This window comes from Pelodiscus sinensis, unplaced genomic scaffold, assembly GCF_049634645.1.
Source record: "Pelodiscus sinensis isolate JC-2024 unplaced genomic scaffold, ASM4963464v1 ctg48, whole genome shotgun sequence".
Classification (NCBI taxonomy): Eukaryota; Metazoa; Chordata; order Testudines; family Trionychidae; genus Pelodiscus; species Pelodiscus sinensis.
The window spans coordinates 283028-306703 of NW_027466011.1; the positions used below are offsets into that span (position 1 = coordinate 283028).

General features: G+C 50.5%; 3 protein-coding genes across 3 annotated transcripts; 1 reads left to right on the forward strand and 2 right to left on the reverse strand.

Annotated features, from left to right (window-relative positions):
* Window positions 1–1170: 1170 nt before the first annotated feature.
* LOC102453574 (olfactory receptor 14I1-like) lies at window positions 1171–7584 on the forward strand. The gene is made up of 2 exons (XM_006116877.3): window positions 1171–1477; window positions 6372–7584. Exons 1-2 carry the CDS (start codon window positions 1171–1173, stop codon window positions 7352–7354), a joined length of 1290 nt encoding a protein of 429 aa, XP_006116939.3. The 3' UTR covers window positions 7355–7584.
* Window positions 7585–15052: 7468 nt separating this feature from the next.
* On the reverse strand, window positions 15053–15994 carry LOC102453811 (olfactory receptor 14C36-like). The gene has a single exon (XM_006116878.2). It carries the CDS (start codon window positions 15992–15994, stop codon window positions 15053–15055), a length of 942 nt encoding a protein of 313 aa, XP_006116940.2.
* A 6481-nt stretch (window positions 15995–22475) lies between these two features.
* LOC102454039 (olfactory receptor 6N1-like) lies at window positions 22476–23429 on the reverse strand. Its single transcript, XM_006116879.2, has one exon. It carries the CDS (start codon window positions 23427–23429, stop codon window positions 22476–22478), a length of 954 nt encoding a protein of 317 aa, XP_006116941.2.
* Window positions 23430–23676: the final 247 nt, after the last annotated feature.

The window sequence follows — 23676 nt, forward strand, 5'->3', positions numbered from 1 at the left end:
CTGTTCCCGCCAGCCCCATGTAAACCCAAACTGCCCCGCGGGCTGTGTGTTGAGCACCGCATAAAACTGAACCACACCACGGGCCATGTATTGAGCCCCACATAAACCTGAACCACACCGTGGGCTGCAAACAAACAGGCAGCGGGCTGCATGCGGCCCACAAGCCCCGTGTTGAGTAGCCGTGATCTAGCTCATCCCTGACAGGTGTCTGTCTAACTTGCTCTTAAATATCTCCAGTGATGGAGATTCCACAACCCCCCTAGGCAATTTATTCCCATGCTTCACCACCCTGACAGGCAGGAAGTTTTCCCTAATGTCCGACCAAAACCTCCTTTGCTGAAATTTAAGCCCATTGCTTCTTGTCCTGTCCTCAGAGGTCAAGGAGAACAATTTGTCTCCCTCCTCCTTGTGACACCCTTTTAGATACCTGAAAACAGCTCTCATGTCCCCTCTGTCTACTCTTTTCCAAACTAAACAAGCCCAGTTATTTCAAACTGTCCTCATGGCTCATGCTCTCTAGACCTTTCAGCATTTTTGTTGCTCTTCTCTGGCCCCTCTCCAATTTTTCTACATCTTTCCTGCAATGTGGTGCCCAGAACTGGCTGTTCCCTATCACCTTGTTATCTTATCATCCGGCAGCAGGCAGCCCAGGCACAGAGCTCGGAGTTCAGAGCAGAGACCTGACAGGTCACTTACAATGCCGGGTGAAGCAAGGTCCCACTTCCCGGCCAAGTGGGAACTGGGCCAGGCTGGCACTTGAGTAGGTCAGGATGCCGGCCAAGCTGGGAGTGTGGCGATGGTCGCAAAACAGGGACCAGCTTGGGGAGAGTTCTCTGGTTGGGGATGCGTTTTGTCAAGCCACACCTGGGCCAAGCCACAGCTGGGTAAAGTGAGGAAGCTCCAGTGACGTGAAAGGAGCTGACCGAGTTCGCCCTGGTGCAGGAACACGCTCGATGGAACAGCAGAGCCAGCAGCACTAATAACCCCCGGTCACTGCGTGATTCTGCACTTTGTGGCATTTCTAGGGATTTACCTGGCAGCCCTGGTGGGGAACCTGCTCGTCATCTCATCCGTAGCCCTCGACCGCCGGCTCCACACCCCCATGTACTTCTTCCTGGCAACCTGTCCCTCCTCAACCTCGGCGCCATCTCTGTCACCCTCCCCAAAGCCATGGCCAACTCCCTCCGGGACACCCACTCCATTTCCTACGCTGGCTGCCATGCCCAAGTCTTTCTAGTCTTCTTGGCCATGGCCAACTTCACCCTACTCACCGTCATGGCCTATGACCAGTACGTGGCCATTTGCCAGCCCCTGCACTACGAGAGCGTGAAGAACCAGATAGCCTGTGTCTACATGGCCGCCGGCGCCTTGCTCAGCTTTGTGCTCTACTCTGCCCTGCACATGGGAGGCACCTTCACAATCTCCTTCTGCGGGGGCAACACGGTGGAGCAGTTCTTCTGTGACACGGAGCTGAAAGGTGCCCTAAGGAAATGGATCGGTTGGGCGTTGCTCACAAAGGCTACATCTAGACTGCAGGCTTCTTTCAGAAGAGATCTTCCAAAAAAACTTCTTCTGAAAGAGAGCGTCCACACTGCCAAAGCGCATCGGAAAAGCGATCTGCCATTTCGGCAGAGAGCGTCCACACTGCCAAAGCGCATCGGAAAAGCGATCTGCCATTTCGGCAGAGAGCGTCCACACTGCCAAAGCGCATCGGAAAAGCGATCTGCCATTTCGGCAGAGAGCGTCCACACTGCCAAAGCGCATCGGAAAAGCGATCTGCCATTTCGGCAGAGAGCGTCCACACTGCCAAAGCGCATCGGAAAAGCGATCTGCCATTTCGGCAGAGAGCGTCCACACTGCCAAAGCGCATCGGAAAAGCGATCTGCCATTTCGGCAGAGAGCATCCACACTGCCAAAGCGCATCGGAAAAGCGATCTGCCATTTCGGCAGAGAGCGTCCACACTGAATGGACGCGCTCTCGCGTGTCGGCTGTGATTGCTGTGGATGGAATGGCCACCAGGGCACCTGGGCTTTTTCCTCTTCCGAAAGAAAGCTTCCCGGATGACTTGATGACCTCCTGAGGTCATGATTCTATGTTCGGAGGAAGGCAAATGCAGTGCCCATCTTTAAAAACGGGGAGAAGGACAATCCAGGGAACGACAGACCCGTCAGCCTTCCCTCAGTCCCTGGAAAGATCATGGAGGGGACCCTCAAGGAATCCATTTGGAAGCACTTAGAATCCCAGAATCCCAGGGCGGGCAGAGACCTCAGGAGCCATCGAGTCCAGCCCCCCGCCCAAAGCAGGACCAACCCAACTCAATCATCCCAGCCAGGGCTTTGGCCAGCCAGGACTTAAACACCCCTAGGGATGGAGATTCCACCTCTCCCTCGGGAACCCAGCCCAGAGCTTCCCCACCCTCCTCGGGAAATCATTTGTCCTAATATCCAACCTGGACCCCCCTCCCCCTCCGGGCAACTTCCTAGAATCCTAGAATCCTAGAATCCTAGGACTGGAAGGGAACTTGAGCCCATTGCTCCTTGTTCTGCCCCCACTGGGAACAGCCTCTATCGAACCCCCCTGCAGGGAGCTGCAGGCTGCTCTCAAATCCCCCCTCCCTCTTCTCTGCTGCAGACTGAACGCGCCCCGATCCCTCAGAAAACCTCAGCACCGTTGAACTCCTCCAAAGCTCTGTTCCCGGGGGTCTGACTCCCAGCGCAGCCTGTAGAAGTTATCCTCTTGTCATTAATCCAAGCAGCCAGGGCAGCCTGTAGAAGTTATCCTCTTGTCATTAGTCCAAGCAGCCAGGGCAGCCTGACCTCAGGGCCCTTCGGTGGCCACATGCCAAGAGCGGCTGACGCAGAGCAGGAGAGAAACCCGTCTGCTGCGCCGGGGCAATTAGGTGGGGCAGGCTCTTCTGGGCCAGCTGGTGTCCCCAGGTGCTGGTCTGTCCCAGGTCACATGATGCTACAATACAAATGCCTTTGATTTTGCCAGCTCCTTGGAGCACCCTTCGTGCCTCCGCCCTGCCTTGTTTTTAGGCAAGGGTCCTTTCTGGGGTGGGGCCATCGTCTGGGGTCCTGGGAGGGGGCTGTTCCCACTCCTTGCTCAGCCAGGGCAGGTCCTCAGCCTGGTTTGCTCCGGAGGGGAGATCGGAGCTGGGCTCTCAGCCCTGGAGAATGGGTCCAGCCATTTAGCCCCAGGGCAGGGACAGGCCGGGCTGTTTGTGGCTGACGCCTGCACAAGCCGGGATCAGCTCTAAAGCAGGGAGGGACTTTCACTCTCTCATGCGTCTCAGTCCATCACCTCCCAGCCTGGCGGGAGCAGGGAGCCCCCATCTGTGGAGCACATCCCTGTCCGCTGGAGACCCAGCAACCCCAGTGAAAGGGCAGGTAAGAGCCGGGAGCTAGTGCAGCAACGGGGCATGAGACACAGACGGAGAAATAGCCACAAAATAACCCCCACCCCGCAGGAGCAACGGCACCGCTCGCAGGGAGACATTCCACACCACCCTGCAGGGTAAGTCTGTTTGCTGCGCAATACGTTGGCACAGGACGACACCGGGCAGAGCCCAGAGACTGACTGTGCACGGCACTTCGAACGGGGACAGGTTAACTCTCCAGGAGTGCCAAGGAGTTAGCTGGTTAGTTATGGTTTGTTTGGGTTTATTTTTGCAGCAGCAAAAATGGACGTTTTGTGACATTTGGGAAAATCCAACATTGTCTGTTAATCTGGCAAGAGAGAGCAAGACAACTTTAGCTAAATGCCGTGAAAAACTGAAAAGTTTTACCCTCCGCTATCCGGGGCAATCAAAATCTACGCGGGGGAAGCAGAGACTCCTTTGAAAACCCCATTTGCCTTTGAGATAATTAATGCAGAAGAAATCTGTTCATCTGTAACTGAAACTGAGCTTTGGGCTGGATGGACTTTTGGTCTGACCCAGCGTGGCCGGTCTTATGTGCCGGGGGGCGGAAATTCAATATTTTTTATTATTATTACAATTTCACCCCCCCCCCCACCACACACACACACACACGCACATTCCCGCTGTTCCATTCTCAATTATTTCTGGTACCAAGGAGCAGCTGCAGGACCGAGCGAGAGACAGAGCTGAGTGCCGGAATGCACTGTAAACGTGCTAGCCCCGTGACGCTAAGCACAGGGAGCTGAGGCTTCCAGTCAAATTCTTTCCATGTTGATCTTCTCCCCCAGCCTGCTGTCAGCTCCATGGCCATGTCGTTTAGCGGTGCACTGAACATACACATGGTAATACACTGGCCATCCACCCAGCAGCTTCCAGTCCTAGGAGAAACAGCAGAGAAAGGACAGGGAGACTGAGACACAGGGAGGTAAAGAAGCTACCCCAAGGTCACACTGCAGGTCAGTGGCAGAGCCAAGAACAGAATCCATGTCTCCTGATGGCCACACCAGGGACATAAAGCCACAGAGGGAAACGATACAGTGCAGCAGTAATGGAGGGATGCTCCTAGCTCATGGAAATGCAGTGGGATTTGGAGATTTAAATAATAAGAATCTAGGAATGGCCATACTGGCTCCGACCAATGGTCCATATAGCCCAGGATCCTGTCTGTGACAAGGGCTGTGGCCTGAAGCTACAGAGGGAAAGAACAGAACAGAGCAAAGACCAAGTGATCCATTCCCCCGTGTCGCCTTGTCCCAGCTCCTGGCAAACAGAGGTTTCAGGACCCCAGGGCATGGGGTGGCAGCCCTGACCATCTCGGCTACTAGCCATTGATGGACCTGTCCTCATGGACTTATCTCATTCTTCTTTAAACCCCGTTAAACTTCCAGCCCTCACATAATCCCCTGGTGAGGAGTTCCACAAGTTGGCTGCGTGCTGTGTGCAGAAATACGTCCTCTGGTTTAAAAACAGGTAGCCCTGTGGCACCTTAGAGACTAATAAATATAGAGAGAGTATCAAGAGCTTTTGTGGGCAAAACCCACTTCCTCAGATAAGTTGATCTCGAGTGGAGAAAACAGGGGGACCCTCAGAAAAAGAAGGGAGACACAATCCCTGTCAGTTGTGGCCCTGGTGCTAACGAGCCTGACTGAGGGGCTGGAAGCGTCCCATGCGTGGCTGTTGCACGTGAGGAAAGCTGGTGTTATAATATGTCATCCAGTTCCAGCCTTTGTTCATATGAAGGTGAAATTTCCTCTTCTTTCTTTTAAACTGCCTGTTCCCTCCATTGGGCGACCCCTGCTCCTCTGCTCTGCGAAGGGGTAAATACCACGGCCCTAGTCACTCCACAGGATGCAGGATTTGACAGACGTTCCTCGTGTCCCCTCTTCAGTCTCTCTTCTCTAAGCTGGACTGTCCCGGCCTTTTTATAGCTCCTCATGCAACAGCCCCTCTTCTCTGTGCCTTTCCCACTTCTAAGGGACCTTCAGTTGAGATGGGGCTACCACAACTGTACAAAGCCGCCTGGGGGCGTGTCATGGGCTGATATGTTGGCATTATAGTTTCAGCTTTATTATCTGTTCCTCTCCTGGTGGTTCCTAGCGTCCACAATGACTCCAAGACCTTTCTGAAGTAGCAATAGCTCAGTCAGACCCCGGTAAAGTTAGGCTCGTGTTTTCCAAGGTGTATTGCTGTGCACTGATCAACACTTGAATCCATCTGTCCTTTTGTTTCCCATTCACCCGGTTTTGTGAGATCTCTTCACTGCCAGGTTTGGACTTAACACTCCATCCAGAGTAATTTTGTATTGTCCGCAAAGTTTACCACTTCGCTCTTTGCTCCATCTTGTGCCACGACTCTTTACTTGGCTTAAGAGCGGGCGGTGTGGGACTTTCTCCAAAGTTACCTGAAAGTCCAAGTACCCTAGCTCACACTGCATTAGCTACCCTGCCATCATCCGGTCCAGAACCTGATTTCACTGATGGTTCATTTTACCGTCAGTAGTAGTTGTGCAGTACTTCTACACTTCCCTTACCACAGTCTAGTGTGAACAGGTGGCCTGATGTTTCCAGGGGTGGGCGGGTGGGACTCGTTACAGACGATATGGTCAGTGCTGCATTTCTCTGGAAAGTGGGGACCAGCAAGCTAGCGTTACTGTTGCTGTCAGCCATGGTAGCATTCACATTTCCAGCCCAAACGTAGCACCTCCTCTCTCACACAATAGGTTACCACGAGGGCTAGAAATGTGGGATTTGGGTTGAAGTTTTTCCAGCTGTCATTGCACCCACAGATGTGATAATGCATCTCCCTAGTCCTCTGATTCAAAGGGGCGAGGCTCACGTCCAGCTCTCGGCCGGGGGAGTGAGAAGGCCCAGGAGATATTACAGAAAGAGAACGAGGTTATTTTCTCCCTCACTCTAATCCTGACCATTGCTCTTGTCCTTCCGTCCACAGGCAGGACACGGTGTATGGAGGAAGAAACGCCCAACCGCACCGCCGTGGCCGAGTTTCTGCTGCTGGGATTCTCTGACGTGCGGGAGCTGCAAATTCTGCACTTTGTGCTGTTTCTGTTGATTTACCTGGCAGCCTTGGTGGGGAATCTTCTGATCATCTCGGCCGTAGCCCTCGACCATCATCTTCACGCCCCCATGTACTTCTTCCTGGGCAATCTGTCCCTCCTAGACATTGGCTCCATCTCTGTCCCTGTCCCCAAAGCCATGGTCAACTCCCTCCTGAACAGCCGCTCCATTTCCTACGCTGGCTGCGTCGCCCAAGTCTTTTTCTTTATGTACTTTGCTGTCACCGAGTATTCCCTACTCACCGTCATGGCGTACGACCGGTACGTGGCCATCTGCCAGCCCCTGCACTACGAGCAAGTGATGAGCAGGCGAGCATGTGTCCACATGGCTGCCAGTGCCTGGGTGAGCGTTTTTCTCTACACTGCCCTGCACACCGGGAACACGTTCATGATGTCCTTCTGCGGGGGCAACACGGTGGAGCAGTTCTTCTGTGAAATCCCCCAGTTGCTCAAGCTGGCCTGCGCCGGCTCCGACCTCCCTGAATTGGGGGTTATTGTCTTCAGCACATGTGTAGCCTTAGGTTGCTTTGTTTTCATCGTTGTGTCGTATGTGCAGATCTTCAGAGCGGTGCTGAGAATCCCCTCGGAGCAGGGCCGGCGCAAAGCCTTCTCCACCTGCCTCCCCCACCTCGCCGTGGTCTCCTTGTTCTTTTTCACGGTCGCCTTTGCCTACATGAAGCCCACCTCCGGCTCCACGTCGCATCTGGATCTCACGGTGGCCGTGCTCTACACCGCGGTGCCTCCGCTGGTGAATCCGGCCATCTACAGCATGAGGAACAAGGAGATCAAGGCAGCCCTCAGGAAACTGATAGTGGGCAGGTTCTGCACCAAGAATGCAACCCCCGTCTTTCGTCTCTGATCGCCGGTTCCTTCTCTCCTGCTTTGCACCTACGTTCCAGTGAGGGCGCTGCTTCTCCTTGAGAGCAGGCTTTGAAATCCTCTTGTGCTGAACGAGGCATTTGCATTGGGAACAAAGCAGGCACAAGCCAATGGACTTACTGTATTTTTACACCGGCATAAAAATCCTAGAATCCTAGGGATGGAAGAGGTCTCAGGAGTCATTGAGCCCAGCCCCCTGCCCAAGGCAGGACCAATCCCAACTCCATCATCCCAGCCAAGGCTTGGTCATGCCGGGACTGAAACACCTCTAGGGACGGAGATTCCACCCCCCTTCCCCAGGGATCCCATCCCAGTGCTTCCCCACCCGCCTAGGGAAATAGTTTTTCCTAATCTCCAACCTAGACCTCCCCCACTGTAACTTGAGCCCATTGCTCCTTGTTCTGCCCCCACTGAGAACAGCCTCTCTCCAGCCTCTTTGGAACTCCCCTGCAGGAAGTTGGAGGCTGCTTTCAAATCTCCCCTCACCCTTCCTCAGACTAAACAAGCCCAAATCCCTCAGCTGCTCCTCGTAGGTCATGTGCTCCATCCCCTGAATGATTTGTGTTGCCCTCCGCTGGACCCTCTCCAATGTGTTCACATCCGTTTTTCCTTCCATCCTGCCACTCACCATGACTCTAGCTCAGCACCTTGCACCCAGAATGAATATCCGTCATCAGGCTGATGAGGTCTTTTGACCCTTTCTCTTGATGCGGGCAATGGGGGGGGGGGGAGTTATAAACCCTATTTGTCACCCAAGCAAACAACTAACCAAAAGCCAAGGTGCCCCAGAGTGGGGTATGCTGCTGTCATGTTGTGAACTTTGTTGTAGTGCGTGTGGAAAGACAGACACAGTGACAGAGCAAGTCTCGGTACCAGCCTATTGTGTTTCGTGTTATTTGATCAGCTCGTCATGATGGTCTTAGCTCTTTTCTCTGTCTTGTGGCAGAGAGGGAAATGTTCGGTCCATGGGCGGGATGTGTCATATCGGTCATTTGGGAGGGCAATGTGGCCACGCCTTGATGTGGTTTTTTTCTGAGCACGATGAAGGCTTGCATTCCACAATGATCAAGGGGTGGAAATTGCACATGTGTTGTCAGCTTTTTATTTCTTTCCTTACTAGAAGATTTGCCCGGCGTTGCTCGGATCCTCGGCTCAATTAATGTTTCTTATTTCTTATTTATTTCTTTATGTCAGCTCTTAATTTCTATCCTGCCAAGAACCTCTCTTCCCCCCACTCGTCTCCTTTCGCAAAGGAGCCATTGAACTGACCACCCGGAGATGCCAAATACCTTTAAACACCCGGCCCTTGGGGACTGGCTCGTGGGAATCTCCCTGGGCCGCTGGGAGCTGACCCCTGCTTGCCTACATCCAGGGTCACACCCTAACAAGTGGGCTGCCATTCCCATGCCAATAGGATCACACTCCCTGCTCTCACCCCCCCAGGCATTGGAAAAGGTTCAGAAAAGGGCAACAAAAATGAGAAGGGGATTGGAACGGGTCCCATATCAAGAGAGATTAAAAAGTGCGTTTTTAGCTTAGAAAAGAGGAGAATAAAAGGGGATATGATAGAGGCCATAAAATCATGACAGGAGAGGAGAAAGTGAATAAGGAAAAGTTATTTACTTGTTTCCATAACTTAAGAACTAGGGGCCACCAAATGAAATTCATAGGTAGCAGGTTTAAAGCAAACAAAAGGAACTTTTTCTTCACACAGAGCACTGTCAACCTGTGGAACTCCTTGCCAGAGGATGTTGTGAAGATCAGCACTTGAACAGCGTTCAAACAAGAATTAGATAAATTCATGGAGGTTAGGTCCATCAATTGGTATTAGCCAGAATGGGTAGGAATGGTGTCCCTAGCCTCCGTAAGGGGCTGGAAATGGGTGACAGGAGAGGGATCACGTGATGGTTCCCTGTTGTGTTCACTCCCTCTGTGGCACCCAGCATTGGCCACTGTTGGCAGACAGGATACTGGGCTGGATGGACCTTTGGTCTGACTCAGTCTGACCGTTCTTATCAAATACAGGACAAACTGTTGAGAAACAGGGCAAACTCACCCCAAACGTGAGGTTATTCTCTCATGAGATTATAGTACAAAAGTAAATTTCTTTCTCACCACGTTGCTCACCAGAAAGTCAATAATGCCATCTTCATAGGCATGCCAGCCCTTGTCAGCCCACCCCGCCGCTGGACTCTGTGACGAGTGGTTATTGAAACCCAACATATGACATCTAGGGTCCTACCAGTCTCACGAGATCAGCCCGTGAGTCAGGTCGATGTATAACTCAGCTCTCACCCAGGAATCATGGTGGTTCTAACCCCTTAGGGTATGTCAACTCGAATTAGCGCTGTAGTGTAAACTGAATTCAAAATAGTTAATTCGAATTTGAATTAAAGCATCCACACAAAACCTATTTCAAGATAGCATTTTGCTATTCCGAAATAGCACGTCCACACTGAATAGACCCTGAACCGAAGTTACGGCTGGCCGGAGCCAGTGCCGGCAGGGCATCAGGTTGGGACTTAGCCTCAGGCAGCAGCCGCACACACTAACTGAGCTCTGTGCTTAAAGGGACCCTATGCACGCTGGCGCATCTCGTGGGGTCGTCACCATCAGTCTGGCTGCACTTGCTGCAGGGGTCCATTGGGGGGCTGTAAGGTCCAGGAGGCTCTGCAGGAGAGTGTCCACCCCGAGAAGCCCTCAGAGCCTCCCTGGTCCTCCCCACCAGGGGCCCGTGCCCCATTCCTCCCTCACGTCCGTCCACTCACCCCTCCCTAGCCCCCTTCCTCATGTCAAATAAAAGACACGTATGTTCAAAAATAGAAACTGGGTTTATTGAACAAAACGGGGGGGGGGGAATGAACCTCTGGGGAGAGGGGAGAGAGAGGGTAGGAGGGGGAGGGGGAAACCTGGGAGAAGGGAGCTGGAAGGGGGAAGCAAGGGGAAGAAGAGGGAGGGGAAGCTCAGGACCCAGGATTGGGGGTCTCCCCGGACCAACCTGACTTTCATGCAAACCTGCTCCTGGGTTCGCATGTGGCCTTTGGTGGCCAGGCTGGCAGCTCTCCTGCCATAGACGGGCGTGTTCCTCCGTCTAGTGCGGAGATCATGGACATTGGGGGCATCCCCCCCAAACCTGAATAAGGCCCATGATCCCCACCCTGGACCAGGAAGGCGCCCACCTTCTCCAGCCCGTCAGGCTCCTGGGAGCTGGCAGACTGCTCCTGGGGAGCGGTGGAGGGCTGGCTGCCAGGGGCTTGCTGGCTCCTGTTTTGGGGCCACTGGGTCAGGGGCCCCGGTGGCCACTGCTGGCTCTGGGCTGGCAGGCTTGGAGCTGGCACAGGCCCTGTGGCCAGGGTCTACCCCTTGAATGTCTCCGGGGCTGGGGGAGAGGAGAGGAAGTTTTCCTGGCTGTGCCCAGAGTGGGCACCAGGGCTCCCTGGGAAGAGCTGGAGGCCCCCTATTTCGAATTAAGTGTCTACACAGCAGATTTCAAATTTGGCATTATTCCTCGTAGAATGAGGTTTACCAAATTCGAATTAAGGGCTCTGCTATTTCGAATTAATTTCAAAATAGTGGTTTGCATGTATAGACGTTATTAAAGTTAATTCGAATTAACTTTGCAGTGTAGACATACCCTAAGCCGTTATTTTGAATTAACTTTAATAGCATCTATACACGCAAACCGCTATTTCGAAATTAATTAAAAGGAAGGGTTGGGGGAAAGTTATTGAGAAAAAAAGTTCGCCTGCCCCTTTAATGGTGGCCATTTTGAATTCTGTTGTTCTCCACGGCACACCTCCGACTGCTTCACGGCACACCGGTGTGCCACGGACCACAGTTTAAGAAACGCTGCCTTCCACGCTTTGATAACTCACAGGGGTGGCCATTGGCTGAGGTGTCCATGGGAGGACTCTGAGGCCCACTGCGAAACTGAAGCATTCCTAATAGCCCAACAAGTTTGACTGGTCCAGTCACGGTGGGCTGGCGAGAACAGACATAAACTGCCACCTGCATGTTACCCAGCAGCAAATACATTCGAGATAGGGCAGGGCTACCAGGCAGGCCAGGGCTTTATAAAGCTGTGAGTCAGCGACCAGGGAGCTTGCAAACAGGGAGTTTTGAGAGGGAGTTGGGAAGGGGAGTGGGAAGAGGCAAGGTACTCTTGCCAGTCTTTATAGTTTAGTTTAAAGGTTTTAATAAAAACTTCCTGTTTTAACTAGAAACCTTATCAAACTCATTCATAGGAAAGAATGCAGACAGAAGCCCAGCAGCAGACTGGGGTCTCTCCTGTTTATTGCATCGAGTGTAACATGTATGATTACCTGCCCTGTGGGCGGGTGGCATATGTGTGCACCTGTTGCAAGGAGCTCCTGACCCTCAGAGACCGAGTTCGGGCTTTGGAGGCCAGAGTGGCTGAACTGGAGGAGCTCAGAGAGTCAGAGAGCTATGTTGATGAGACTTTCCGGGACACTGTAGTACTGTCCCACCTCCAGTCTGAGAGCCCCAGTGCTCTTAAGGAGGATGAAAGTCTCAAGGGAACAGAGCATTCAATGGGAGCAGAGGGAAACCATCCCGTAGTTGGGACCCTCCTCCCAGAGGATGTTGCGGTATCCTCTCGCACTGAGGATACCTCTGAGGGGGAGGGAATGCCAGTTAGGAAGAGGCAGGTGTTAGTAGTGGGTGATTCGATCATTAGAAACATAGATAGTTGAGTTTGTGATGACCGGGAGAACCGTATGGTCACTTGCCTGCCTGGTGCGAAGGTTGCGGATCTCTCGAGGCATCTAGACAGACTTATGTGTAGTGCTGGGGAGGAGCCGGTGGTCGTGGTACATGTAGGTACCAATGACGTAGGGAAGGGTAGGAGAGATGTCCTGGAGGCCAAATTTAGGCTGCTAGGAAAGAGACTGAAATCCAGGACCTCTATGGTGGCATTCTCAGAAATGCTTCCAGTTCCACGCGCAGGGCCAGGTAGGCAGGCAGAGCTTCAGAGTCTCAATGCGTGGCTGAGACGATGGTGTAGGGAAGAAGGGTTTAGATTTATTAGGGACTGGGGACACTTTTGGGAGAGGGGGAGCCTATAGAGGAAGGATGGGCTCCACCTAAACCAGGGTGGAACCAGACTGCTGGCACTAAACATTAAAAAGGCTGTAGAACAGTTTTTAAACTAAGAGATGGGGGAAAGCCGATTGGTGCGGAGAAGCACATAAATTGGAGGGAGACTTCTCTTAGAGGAGAATCCATTGATAGAGATTCTCTAAGCTGCAGTCAGAAAGAGAGGAGGGGAGAGGGCAAACCATGGTCCAGAGCAGACAAACAACCGCATACAAAGGAATCCAATGCATCAGGGAAGGGCAGACAAATAAGCAGTGGCAATTTTTTAAAGTGCTTGTACACAAATGCTAGGAGTCTGACTAATAAGATGGGTGAACTAGAGTACCTCGTATTAAAGGAAGAGATTGACATAATAGGCATCACTGAAACCTGGTGGAATGAGAACATAAGAACATAAGAACGGCCGTACTGGGTCAGACCAAAGGTCCATCTAGCCCAGTATCCTGTCTGCCGACAGTGGCCAGCACCAGGTGCCCCAGAGAGGGTGGACCGAAGACAATGATCAAGCGATTTGTCTCCTGCCATCTCTCTCCAGCCTCTGACAAACAGAGGCCAAGGACACCATTTTATCCCCTGGCTAATAGCCTTTATGGACCTAACCTCCATGAAATTATCTAGCTTCTCTTTAAACTCTATTATAGTCCTAGCCTTCACAGCCTCTTCTGGCAAGGAGTTCCACAGGTTCACTATGCGCTGTGTGAAGAAGAACTTTTTTGAGGTGAGGAGACCACATGTGTACACAGTACTCAAGATGTGGGTGTACCATAGTTTTATACAGGGGCAGTAAGATATTCTGTGTCTTATTTTCTATCCCTTTCTTAATAATTCCAAGCATCCTATTTGCCTTTTTGACCACCGCTGCACACTGTGTGAACATTTTTACAGAACTATCCACGATAACCCTAAGATCTCTTTCCTGACTTGTCGTAGCCAAATTAGCCCTCATCATATTATATGTATAGTTGGGGTTATTTTTAATGAGGAAAATCTGTGGGACACAATCATACCGGGATATAAAATATATCGGAAGGATAGAGCATGCCAGGTGGGTGGCGGAGTGGCACTGTATGTGAAAGATAACATAGAATCAAATGAAATAAAAATCTTAAATGAATCAACATGTTCAATGGAATCACTATGGATAGTAATTCCATGCTCCAATAATGAGAATTTAGCAGCAGGGATCTATTATCGACCATCTGACCAGGACAGTGATGGTGACTATGAAATGTTTTTAAAGACACCATAATAGAGGCCCAACTTAAATGTATACCCCACATTAAAAAACATAGCAAGAGACCTAAAAAAGAGTCACCGTGGCTTAACCACCATGTAAAAGAAGCAGTGAGGGACAAAAAGGCATCTTTCAAGAAGTGGAAGTCCAATCCTAGGGTATGTCTACACTAGCCCCCTAGTTCGAACCGGGGAGGCTAATGCAGGCATTCAAAGTTGCAAATGAAGCCTGGGATTTAAATATCCCGGGCTTTATTTACATCTTCCCGTCCAGGCGCCATTTTTAAATCCCCTTAGTCCAAACTAACTGCCCGCGGCTACACGTGGCAGTCAAACGTTAACTCGAACTAAGTCCTTAGTTTGAGTTAACTGTTACATCTCATTCCATGATACAGGGAATTAAACCAGATCGCTTTATTATGCCAATCACAACTTATCCATTGACACTTTAAAGGATATACCTGTAGAGGAACATTTTAACCTGCCTGGTCACTCAGTCGTGGATTCAAAAATAGCCATTCTTCTACAAAGGAATTTCACCAGTTAATTACAGAGAAAGGCTGCAGAACTGGAATTCATCTACAAATGAGACACTGTTACCCTGGGCTTGAATAAAGACATCATCTAGTTAATGCATTACAAAGCCTATTACCCCTGTTTTTAATATCTGTATTTTCACATCAACAGCTGTGAATGGGACACATCCAGTCCACTTAATTAGCCTCGTTAACACTGGTCCTACAATTGACAGGTACTTCTTTTGCAGTTATATATCTATATCTTGGTTTCTGTTCTTTCTACTCGCACCCATCTGGTGACGTAGGTTTTACCCATGAAGCTCACGATCCTGTATATATATTTGTTAGTCTCTAAGGTGTCCCAGGACTGCTCTTTTTTTACAGGATATAGTTTGTGCAAGATTTGATACAATTTGTTAACAGTGGCAACATCAGTGATCCAAATGGTCCCACAGCCATCACAGTGTCACAGTTGTTGTGGTAACAATGTCTGTTAGGGGTGCTAATGCCCTAGACACGTTTGCCAGTACAGGCTATTTCACAGGTTAGCGAAATATGGCAGTGGCTTTATTATTCAGTGTTATTCAAGCTGCGACTCTGCATGAGGACGCCTGGAGCTCACCACACCCAGCGATACTGACAGGCGTGTGTAGGCCTTTGCTCTGAGACCTACGTGAGGTCTGACAATGAGAACAGGCCCAGGACTGGGATGGGAAGTGAGCACCGCCTGAAAAGGTAATTTAGTGCACTCCTGCCTGGGGAACCCCTGCTGGATTTGCGGCCCCTTCCCGTGCTGCTGCACTGACGCAGTGTCATGATGCGTGTTTTACCAAGACTATCCTGAGCAGCATTTTCCTCAGGGCATCTTTTATCTCCTTATTTCTCAGGGTGTAAACTATCGGATTCAGCAGGGGCGGCGCCACGGAATAAAACACAGCGCCCAGCAGGTCCTGGTAGAGGGAGGACATGGACTTCGGTCGCATGTAGGTGAACATGGTGGTGCTCATAAACAGTGAGAAAACGATCAGATGGGGCAGGCAGGTGGAGAAGGCTTTGTACTTGCCCTGCGCGGAAGGGATTCTGAGAATGGTGGAGAAGATGTGAATATAGGACACGAATATGGAAATGACGAACAGGAACCCGAAAAATAAAACACAGACAATCACCAAGGCTTCGTTAGCGGACGTATCGTAGCAAGAGATCTTGAGCAGCTGTGGGATATCACAGAAGAACTGCCCGATAACTTTGGAGCGGCAGAACGACAACCTGAAGGTGTTACCCGTTTGCATCACCGAGTAGAAGACAGCACCAACCCAGCACCCCAACGCCATCTGAGCGCACACAGACTTGTTCATGATCACCCTGTAGTGTAGGGGGCGGCAGATGGCAACGTAGCGGTCATACGCCATGATCATGAGAAGAATCATCTCTGCAAAAGCCAAGGTGAGCACCAAGAAGACTTGGGCGACACAGCCAGCGAAAGAGATCAGCTTGGTGTTGGTTAAGGAGTTGGCCATGGATTTAGGGACCGTGACGGAGATGTAGCAGATGTCAAGGAAGGACAAGTTTCCAAGGAAGAAGTACATGGGGGTGTGAAGTTGGTGGTTGAAGGCCACAACCGTGATGATGAGAAGATTCCCCACCAAGGCCACCAGGTAAATGACCAGAAACATCACAAAGTGGAGAAGCTGCAACTCACGAACATCAGAAAATCCCATGAGAAGAAACTCCTTCAGGGTGGTTTGATTGGACATTTCTTGCCTTGGACACACACTGTGGGAGGGATGCACATAGAAAAAAAGAAGGAAATAACCTGTTATGTGTGTTATAGAACAGAAAAGGTACAGAGGCCTGAAGAACCGCAAAGGGACTCTCCATTTATTTGCTTTGTATGTGGATGTACATTTCTTATTATGGTAAAGAGGAGATGTTATGTTGACAGATGACACGTTAGCAAATGTATCTGTTCATTCAACAGACGGACTCCCTCGGACTGTTCCAAAGCTGGCCCTACTGGCCAAAATGAGCTATATGATTCATTTTTCTGTCAAACACATAGAAAGAAAAGCTTAACAACGAATAGTCCTGCAGCACCTTAGGGTATGTCTACACTACCCTCCTAGTTCAAACTAGGAGGGTAAGGTAGGCATACCGCACTTGCAAATGAAGCCCGGGATTTGAATTTCCCGGGTTTCATTTGCCTAAGCGGGGAGCCGCCATTTTTAAAACCCCGCTGGTTCGAACCCCGTGCAGCGCGGCTACACGGGGCACGAACTAGGTAGTTCGAACTAGGCTTCCTAGTTCGAACTCCCGTTACTCCTTGTGAAATGAGGAGTAACGGTAGTTTGAACTAGAAAGCCTAGTTCGAACTACCTAGTTCGTGCCCAGTGTATCCGCGCTGCATGGGGTTCGAACCAGCGGGGTTTTAAAAATGGCAGCTCCCTGCTTATGCAAATGAAGCCCGGGAAATTCAAATCCCGGGTTTCATTTGCAAGTGCGATATGCCTACATTACCCTCCTAGTTCGAACTAGGAGGGTAGTGTAGACATACCCTTTGAGACTAACGACAAATGTAGATGGGATCACGAGCTTTCAGGGACACAACCCACTTTTTCAGATAAGAACTTAAGAACATAAGAATGGTCATACTGGGTCAGAACAAAGGTCCATCTAACCCAGTAGCCTGTCTGCCAACAGTGGCCAGCGCGAAGTGCCCTGGAGGGGGTGGACCGAAGACAATGATCAAGCGATTTGTCTCGTGCCGTCCATCTCCAGCCTCTGACAAACAGCCAGGGGGTAGGAATGGTGTCTCTGGCCTCCAATAGCCTTTTATGGACCTAACCTCCATGAATTTATCTAGCTTCTCTTTAAACTCTGTTATAGTTCTAGCCTTCACAGGCTCCTCTGGATGACTGGAGTTTATTCATTGGAAGAAGTGGGTTGTGTCCCTGAAAGCTCATGGTACCATCTACGTGTTTTGTTAATCTCCAAGATGCCGCAGGACCATTAATTGTTTCTTTAGTTTTTTCATTTGCAGAGTAACACAGCGCCCCCTCTGAAAGCATAGAAGGAATGTGGATATAGAAGATTAGCACATATAGGACGCTGGCTCATGTATCAGCTTCAGCAAGCACACCCAAAGTACCACTTTCTCTGAAATCCCACATGTGACATCTGTACAACCAATCTGCCTTCAAATTCCTCCCTCGGTGACATACATGCAAACTAGATTGTTTCACAGACTACCCCTACGATCCATTGTCTGGTTTTTGCCCTCAGTGACACATATGCAACTCCAGGTTATGATTTTCTAAGTGGCCAAAGGGGCTTGGGAGCCCATTTTGCACTAATATTATCAATAATTGATCAACCAAATCCATCAGGTGACTGAAAAATCTCCATCTATATTTTTACAGATGAGGATGCAAAGATATTACCTCTGTCTATAGATATGGTACCCCACACTACGGGGAAGCCTTGAAATTAGGCTCAGTTAATGTGGACACACTAGGTTGACTTAGAGCCCCAGGAAGCACTGGGGAGTAATTACTTTGAATGACTCTGGGGAGTCGCTATTTCAAAATAGCAGCAATGGAGCGTCCACACTGCCGCTATTTTGTAATAACTATTTGGAAATGAGCGTTATTCCTCGAGGAAAGCAGGAGTTCAGTAAGTGTCCCATTGTTTTTTAATAACAGACTTGGCAGTGTGGACACGCCACTTATTAATTCGACCTAAGGGTGATTATTTAAAAAAAAAAAAAAGCCCTAGTGTAGCCCAGGGCTTAGAGGGGTAGCTGCGTTACTCTGTAACTTTAAGAACAAAGAGCAGTCTTGTGGCACCTTAGAGACCAACAAATATATCATGAGCTTTCCTGTGTAAAACCCGCTTCATCAGTAAATCTTCAAGTAGTGACATATTTCCAGAGTATGAACCCCAAACAGGAAGATCAATTATTTAACGCAAAGAAAGAAGGGACAGGTAGAACTGATGGGCTGGAATTAAGACAGGGAAATGCAGCTAGAATATCATAAATATTTCTTGCTATTGAAGTCATTGAGTATCTAAAACAGACTTAGCGCATCACTCACACATTCAAATCCACAGTAGAAAAAAATGGTAAATATTCAATATAACCCAATATCTACACCACATGTTGCCTGCTTTTCATAGGGAAACATGCAGATGTAGTGTGTATCAGAGGATTGCTGGAGAGCAAATACATAATAGAAAAAAAGAGTGAATTGGGTTTTTTTTCTTCCTAGTTAAAGTTGCTCTTAAAAAGAGCTCATTAAATTTGAATGGTTCAATACTCGTCATACTAATTTAAGACTGGAAACATACATAAGCATAGACATGCATACATTGATTTAATTGCTCATTTTCTGGGGACGTAAGGCTTCACTGTCTTTAAATAGTAATGCCATAATTTGTGCATTTTGTTTAAGGGATACATTAGTTACTTCAGAAAATTGACCCTAATTTAACCCACTCAAAACTTAACGGCCAGGAAACGATGAGTTAAGAGAAATCCTCCTGAAGAAAAATCAAATTATTCACTGTAATTTGCACACCATGTCCTGTCTCAATACACAGACAGACAGAAGATCAAACATACAATAAAATGATTTTAAAGGAATTCATTTCTTTTAGCCGTTAAATTCCAGTGAAAGTATGAAGGGCTTCCTGTTTTATCTTGTTAATTTTCCTCACTGAAATTAAATCAATTTCCATCACATTAATAACCAAAACGGAAGGACACTCACGGTGCTGCCGTATCTGGATTTCTCCCAGCGTTTGGTTCTTTCCTCCTCCCGTCACAAGGCCAGTAAAGGGAATTTGTCCTTACAACGAGTCTCTCTCGCTCGTTCTCTTTCTGTCACCGTGACAGTGCCCACATCTCTAAGCCCCTCTCACCGTTCGCATTGAGAGGCAGCTGACATCAATGGGCACCCGTTTCTCTCTGCAGCTGAGCTGGGAACGGCCAACTTTTGCCTCTGCTCTCAGTAAAAGGTTTCTGGTGCAGGGAAAGGAGATTTATCCAGGTCTCTTCGCCCAGGGACCACAGGGACATGCTCTCCGGAGCGCTGCACAGAGCAGGGCCCTGAGGAGAGGCCCCAGGGCAAAATCTAACTTCTCCGTCCCATGTGTCCTGCAGAAAGTGTCATGAAGAGAAAGTGAGAGCGAAGACAGAGAACAAGGCCTAGAGGTCCGCACTCCGGGCGTGGATTTGCTCTCTGTCCTAGGTATCATCCCTGGTTCCAACGTAGGGAGAGGGGGGGCAGAATATAGGGCTGGTGAGATGCAATACGCCAGGCCAGATGAACAGAGGATCCGGTCAGGTCTTAATGTCTGTGAAACACACGTGTCCTATGGCCAGAGCTCAGCCCTTCTCACGTCTTAGGCCTCACAGTCACTGGCCACAGCCCCATACGCTGGGGGATCTGTACCAGGATCCAGGTGGCCACTCATGCCTGGGTTCCCATCTGCTGCCCCATATGCCACAGGGCTCTGCTGCCAGCCCCACACCTGGGTCTTTGCTCCTGGCTTCAGCTGGGGCATGAGGGGGGTGGACAGGGCTAAGGGGGCTGGATTTCAGCACCCCCGCTCTTAAAAACATCCCCGCGCCTTCTTAGCCTCAGAAGGCCTCAGGCTCTGGTTAGGCCTTGGAATCATGGCAGGTCTCAGTCAGGGCTCAGAGCATCTTCAGGGCCTGCTCGTTAATGCCGGATAACGGAGGCAGATCTGTGCTCAGCCTTAGAACAGCTGTCGCCGGGGACAGGCGGCAGAATGGCTGTTCAGCCTTGTGAAAAGGCTGCAGAAAAACCCAACATGACTCTGACTTCTCGTGTCTTGCTCACAACACTCCTGTTAATGCAGCACATTCTTCCGCTCTACTCTGTGCTGGTTAGGCCTCAATTGGAGGATTGTGTCCAGTTCTGGGCACCGCATTTCAAGAAAGATGTGGAGAAATTGGAGAGGGTCCAGCAGCAAAAATGATTAAAAGTCTAAAAAACACGAGCCATGAGGGGAGACAGCGCTGGTTTAGTTTGGAGAAGAGCAGACTGAGAGGGGACATGACGGCAGCTTCCAAGTATCCAAAAGGGTGTCTGAGGGTACGTCTACACTACAGCGCTAATTCGAACTAACGCTTAGTGTAGCGCCTATGAAAGTTAGTTCGAACTAACTTTGTAGTGTAGACATACCCACAAGGAATAGGCCATCGTTATACTGTGGTTAGACCCCGAAACAGCTGTAGGATTGGGGCAGCCCCTGGAGTAAGTCTAGGGCTTTGGAGTGGCTGCCAGTGTTGGATAAACCTTGTAGTTGCTGCTTGAACCTGGGAAGGCTCTTCCAGACAAGCAAACAAGTACTCCCGCCCCACCAACACACACCTGCTGTTGACCATCAGGAACAATGCAACCCCTTCGGTAAGTTTTTTACAGCTGTTTCCGATGTCCCATTCCTGTGCTGCTGCCGGCCTGGAGAGGAGCGGGGGCGTGTCTCTTCACACTCCAGTTCTAACGCTTTACGTCTTCGGTTCTCAGCATTTCCTGCCATTAAGCAGCTCTGGTCGAATGTCCCCTCCCCCCAGTCCATGGTGTGACCCCCCCCCCCGCCCCCCACCCCTGATTTCCCACAATTCTGAAACAGGTTCGAGCATCTCGTTGAGTTTTTCCTGCTCAGTAGCTGATTGTGATCCCACTTCTGTTTGGAACACCAGCAGCTCAGTGTTGCAGCTGGTCGGACCATAGGCCCCCCACTCCGTGGATGCTCCGCGGTGGCAGTGCCCGCAAGGAAAAACTTAGTTCTCCGCACCTAGCCTCTGCCCCCTTCCCCAGTGCTTCTCACCAGCCTGCAGCCCTGCTAACTCGTCCCCCTCCCTCCCAGCACCTCCCGCCCACCACAGACAGCTGTTTCCCGGCATTCAAGAAGCTCCAGGAGGGAGGAGGAAGAGGAGTGGGAACTGGGAGCATTCGGGGGATAAGAGGGGCAGGGATGGGATTTGGTGGAAGGGGCGGAATGGAGACAGGGCGGGGGCAGGCTCTGGGGCGGAGGGTGGTTGAGCACCACTCGGCGACAGGAAAAGCTGGTGCCTATGGGTTGGACTGCCCTAAAGCCACAGCTCCAGTCCCCTGCATGGGGAATTTTAAAAATGTTCTGCTCTTAGTCCCAAATGTGGGCTGGGGTGTTCAAGGGAAGCTATAAGCAATTAAGAGCCAAATTCCTGTGGCGCGTCAGTAGCATCTGAGTGTCTAATTACTTCAGGCTTCTTAAAAGAGCTTCCTCTGAAGCAGGACGAGTGGACTTCCAACCAGCGCTGGGTGCGTCTCTTCTAAAGTCACAGCCGAGAACACTTCCGAAAGCTAAGTGAAAGCTTAAAAAAGCAACAGAAGCCCCCGCAGTAACTGAGGGTATGTCTACACTACCCCGCTAGTTCGAACTAGGAGGGTAATGTAGGCATACCGCACTTGCAAATGAAACCTGGGAAATTCAAATCCTGGGCTTCATTTGCAAGTGCGGTATGCCTACATTACCCCGCTAGTTCGAACTAGGAGGGTAGTGTAGACATACCCTGAGAGACTCACAAACAAAGGTAGCTGGGATCATGAGCTTTCGTGGGCACAGCCCCCTTCTGCAGGTGAATGCCGTAAAGAGTCCAGGGTACAAACCAATAGCAGAAAGAGCGGGGATGGGAAAGAGAAGAAAAAAATCTCGTCAATCAGAGTGTCCGTGCTAAATGAGGCTACTAGAGTGGGCTGTAAGTGCTGGCTGCTCCGCTTTTGATGTCATTAGGGTGTGGAATGTGACGGCCCATCCAGGGCAGGTCTTTGTGCAAACCTTGGTTCCATTGGCAGGTTTGACACCTTTAATCCAGTTCCGCAGCTCCTCTCTCCAGCTGGTTTCGGAAATCGGTTTGTAAAGTCACTTTGAGAGCCAGGAGCGAAAGCCCAGGCAAGCAGAAATGTTCCCCGACAGGTTTCTGTGTGTTACCCTGTGGGATGTCTGATTTGTGTCCATTGATCCTTTGTTGCAGAGAAAGCTAAGTGGCCTTCTTTGTGCTTCATGCATGACTCTCCCTCCTCTTGACCATTTCCAGGCCACATTTAAGGCAGTGACCCAAATAGTGGAAGGGGGAAGAATTTGAGGCAAAGAATTAAAGCCACTGACGTGTCGGTCTTGCTCATAACCCACCCCCTTATGACTTCATCAAAAAGAGGCACCTAGTGAAGGCTACATTTTGGGGGAAGGCCACATTTTCCTGATAGCTCTGCCCAAGGCGACTCTCACCTCCTGGTTCCTCAGGCTGTAGACAATGGGGTTGAACAGAGGGGTGACCACCGTGTAGAGCAGGGAGAACACCTTGTTGAAGTCCAGCGACTGGCTTCCTGAGGGCACCACGTACATGATGATCAGGGCCCCGTAGAACGTGGAGACCACGATGAGGTGGGAGGAGCAGGTGGAAAAGGCCTTTTGCCGCCCGGTGGTGGAGGGGATCTGCAGGATGGCCAGGATGACGCACACGTAGGAGGTGATGGTCAGGAGAAACGGGGCCAGGGATATAGTGGCGGCAGAGACGAGAGCTGTTATCTCCGTCAGGCTGGTGTCAGTACAGGAAAGCTTCAAGAGCGCCGTTAAATCGCAGAAAAAGTGGTTGATCTCCTGAGGACCGCAGAAGGGCAATTGGGCGGCCATCATTATTGTGAAGGATGGAGCCACAAAGCCCAAGGCCCAAGAAGCAAAGGCCAGCAGAAAGGAAGCCCTGGGGCTCATCCTGCTGGTGTAATGCAGTGGATGGCATATCGCCAGGTATCGGTCGTAGGACATCCCCGTCAGCAGGAAACACTCCGCGGCGCCCAGGAAGCTAAACACAAACAGCTGTAGGAAGCAGCCCGAGAAAGAGATGGTCCTGTCCCCTGTGGCGAGGCTCCCCAGCAGCCGGGGGACGATGTTGGAGATGTAGCCGGTTTCCAGGAAGGAGAGGTTGCTGAGGAAGAAGTACATGGGGGTGTGGAGGTGACGGTCAGCCCACACGGTCAGAATGAGGAGAAGGTTCCCCGCCACAGTTGCTAGGTAGATCCCAAAGAAGACCACGAAGAGGGTTATCTGCAGCCCTGGAAGAGTCTTGAATCCCACCAGCAGGAACTCTGTGATGAGCGTCTGGTTTCCCTTCTCTAGACCAGCCATCAGCTATTGAAAGGGGAGCAAAAAAGGGCTGATAAACATTCACAGCATTTAAGGCTAGAGGAGACCACTGCAGTCACTTCGTCCGACCTGCATAATACAGGCTACAGAATGCCACTTAGGCCGCGTCTATATTTACACGCAAATTTAAATTAAGATACACAACTCCAGCGATGTCAATTGCATCGCTGGAGTCGACGTACGTGAATTCAAACTTCGGCTATCTTAACAGCAGGACTTCCCTTACTTC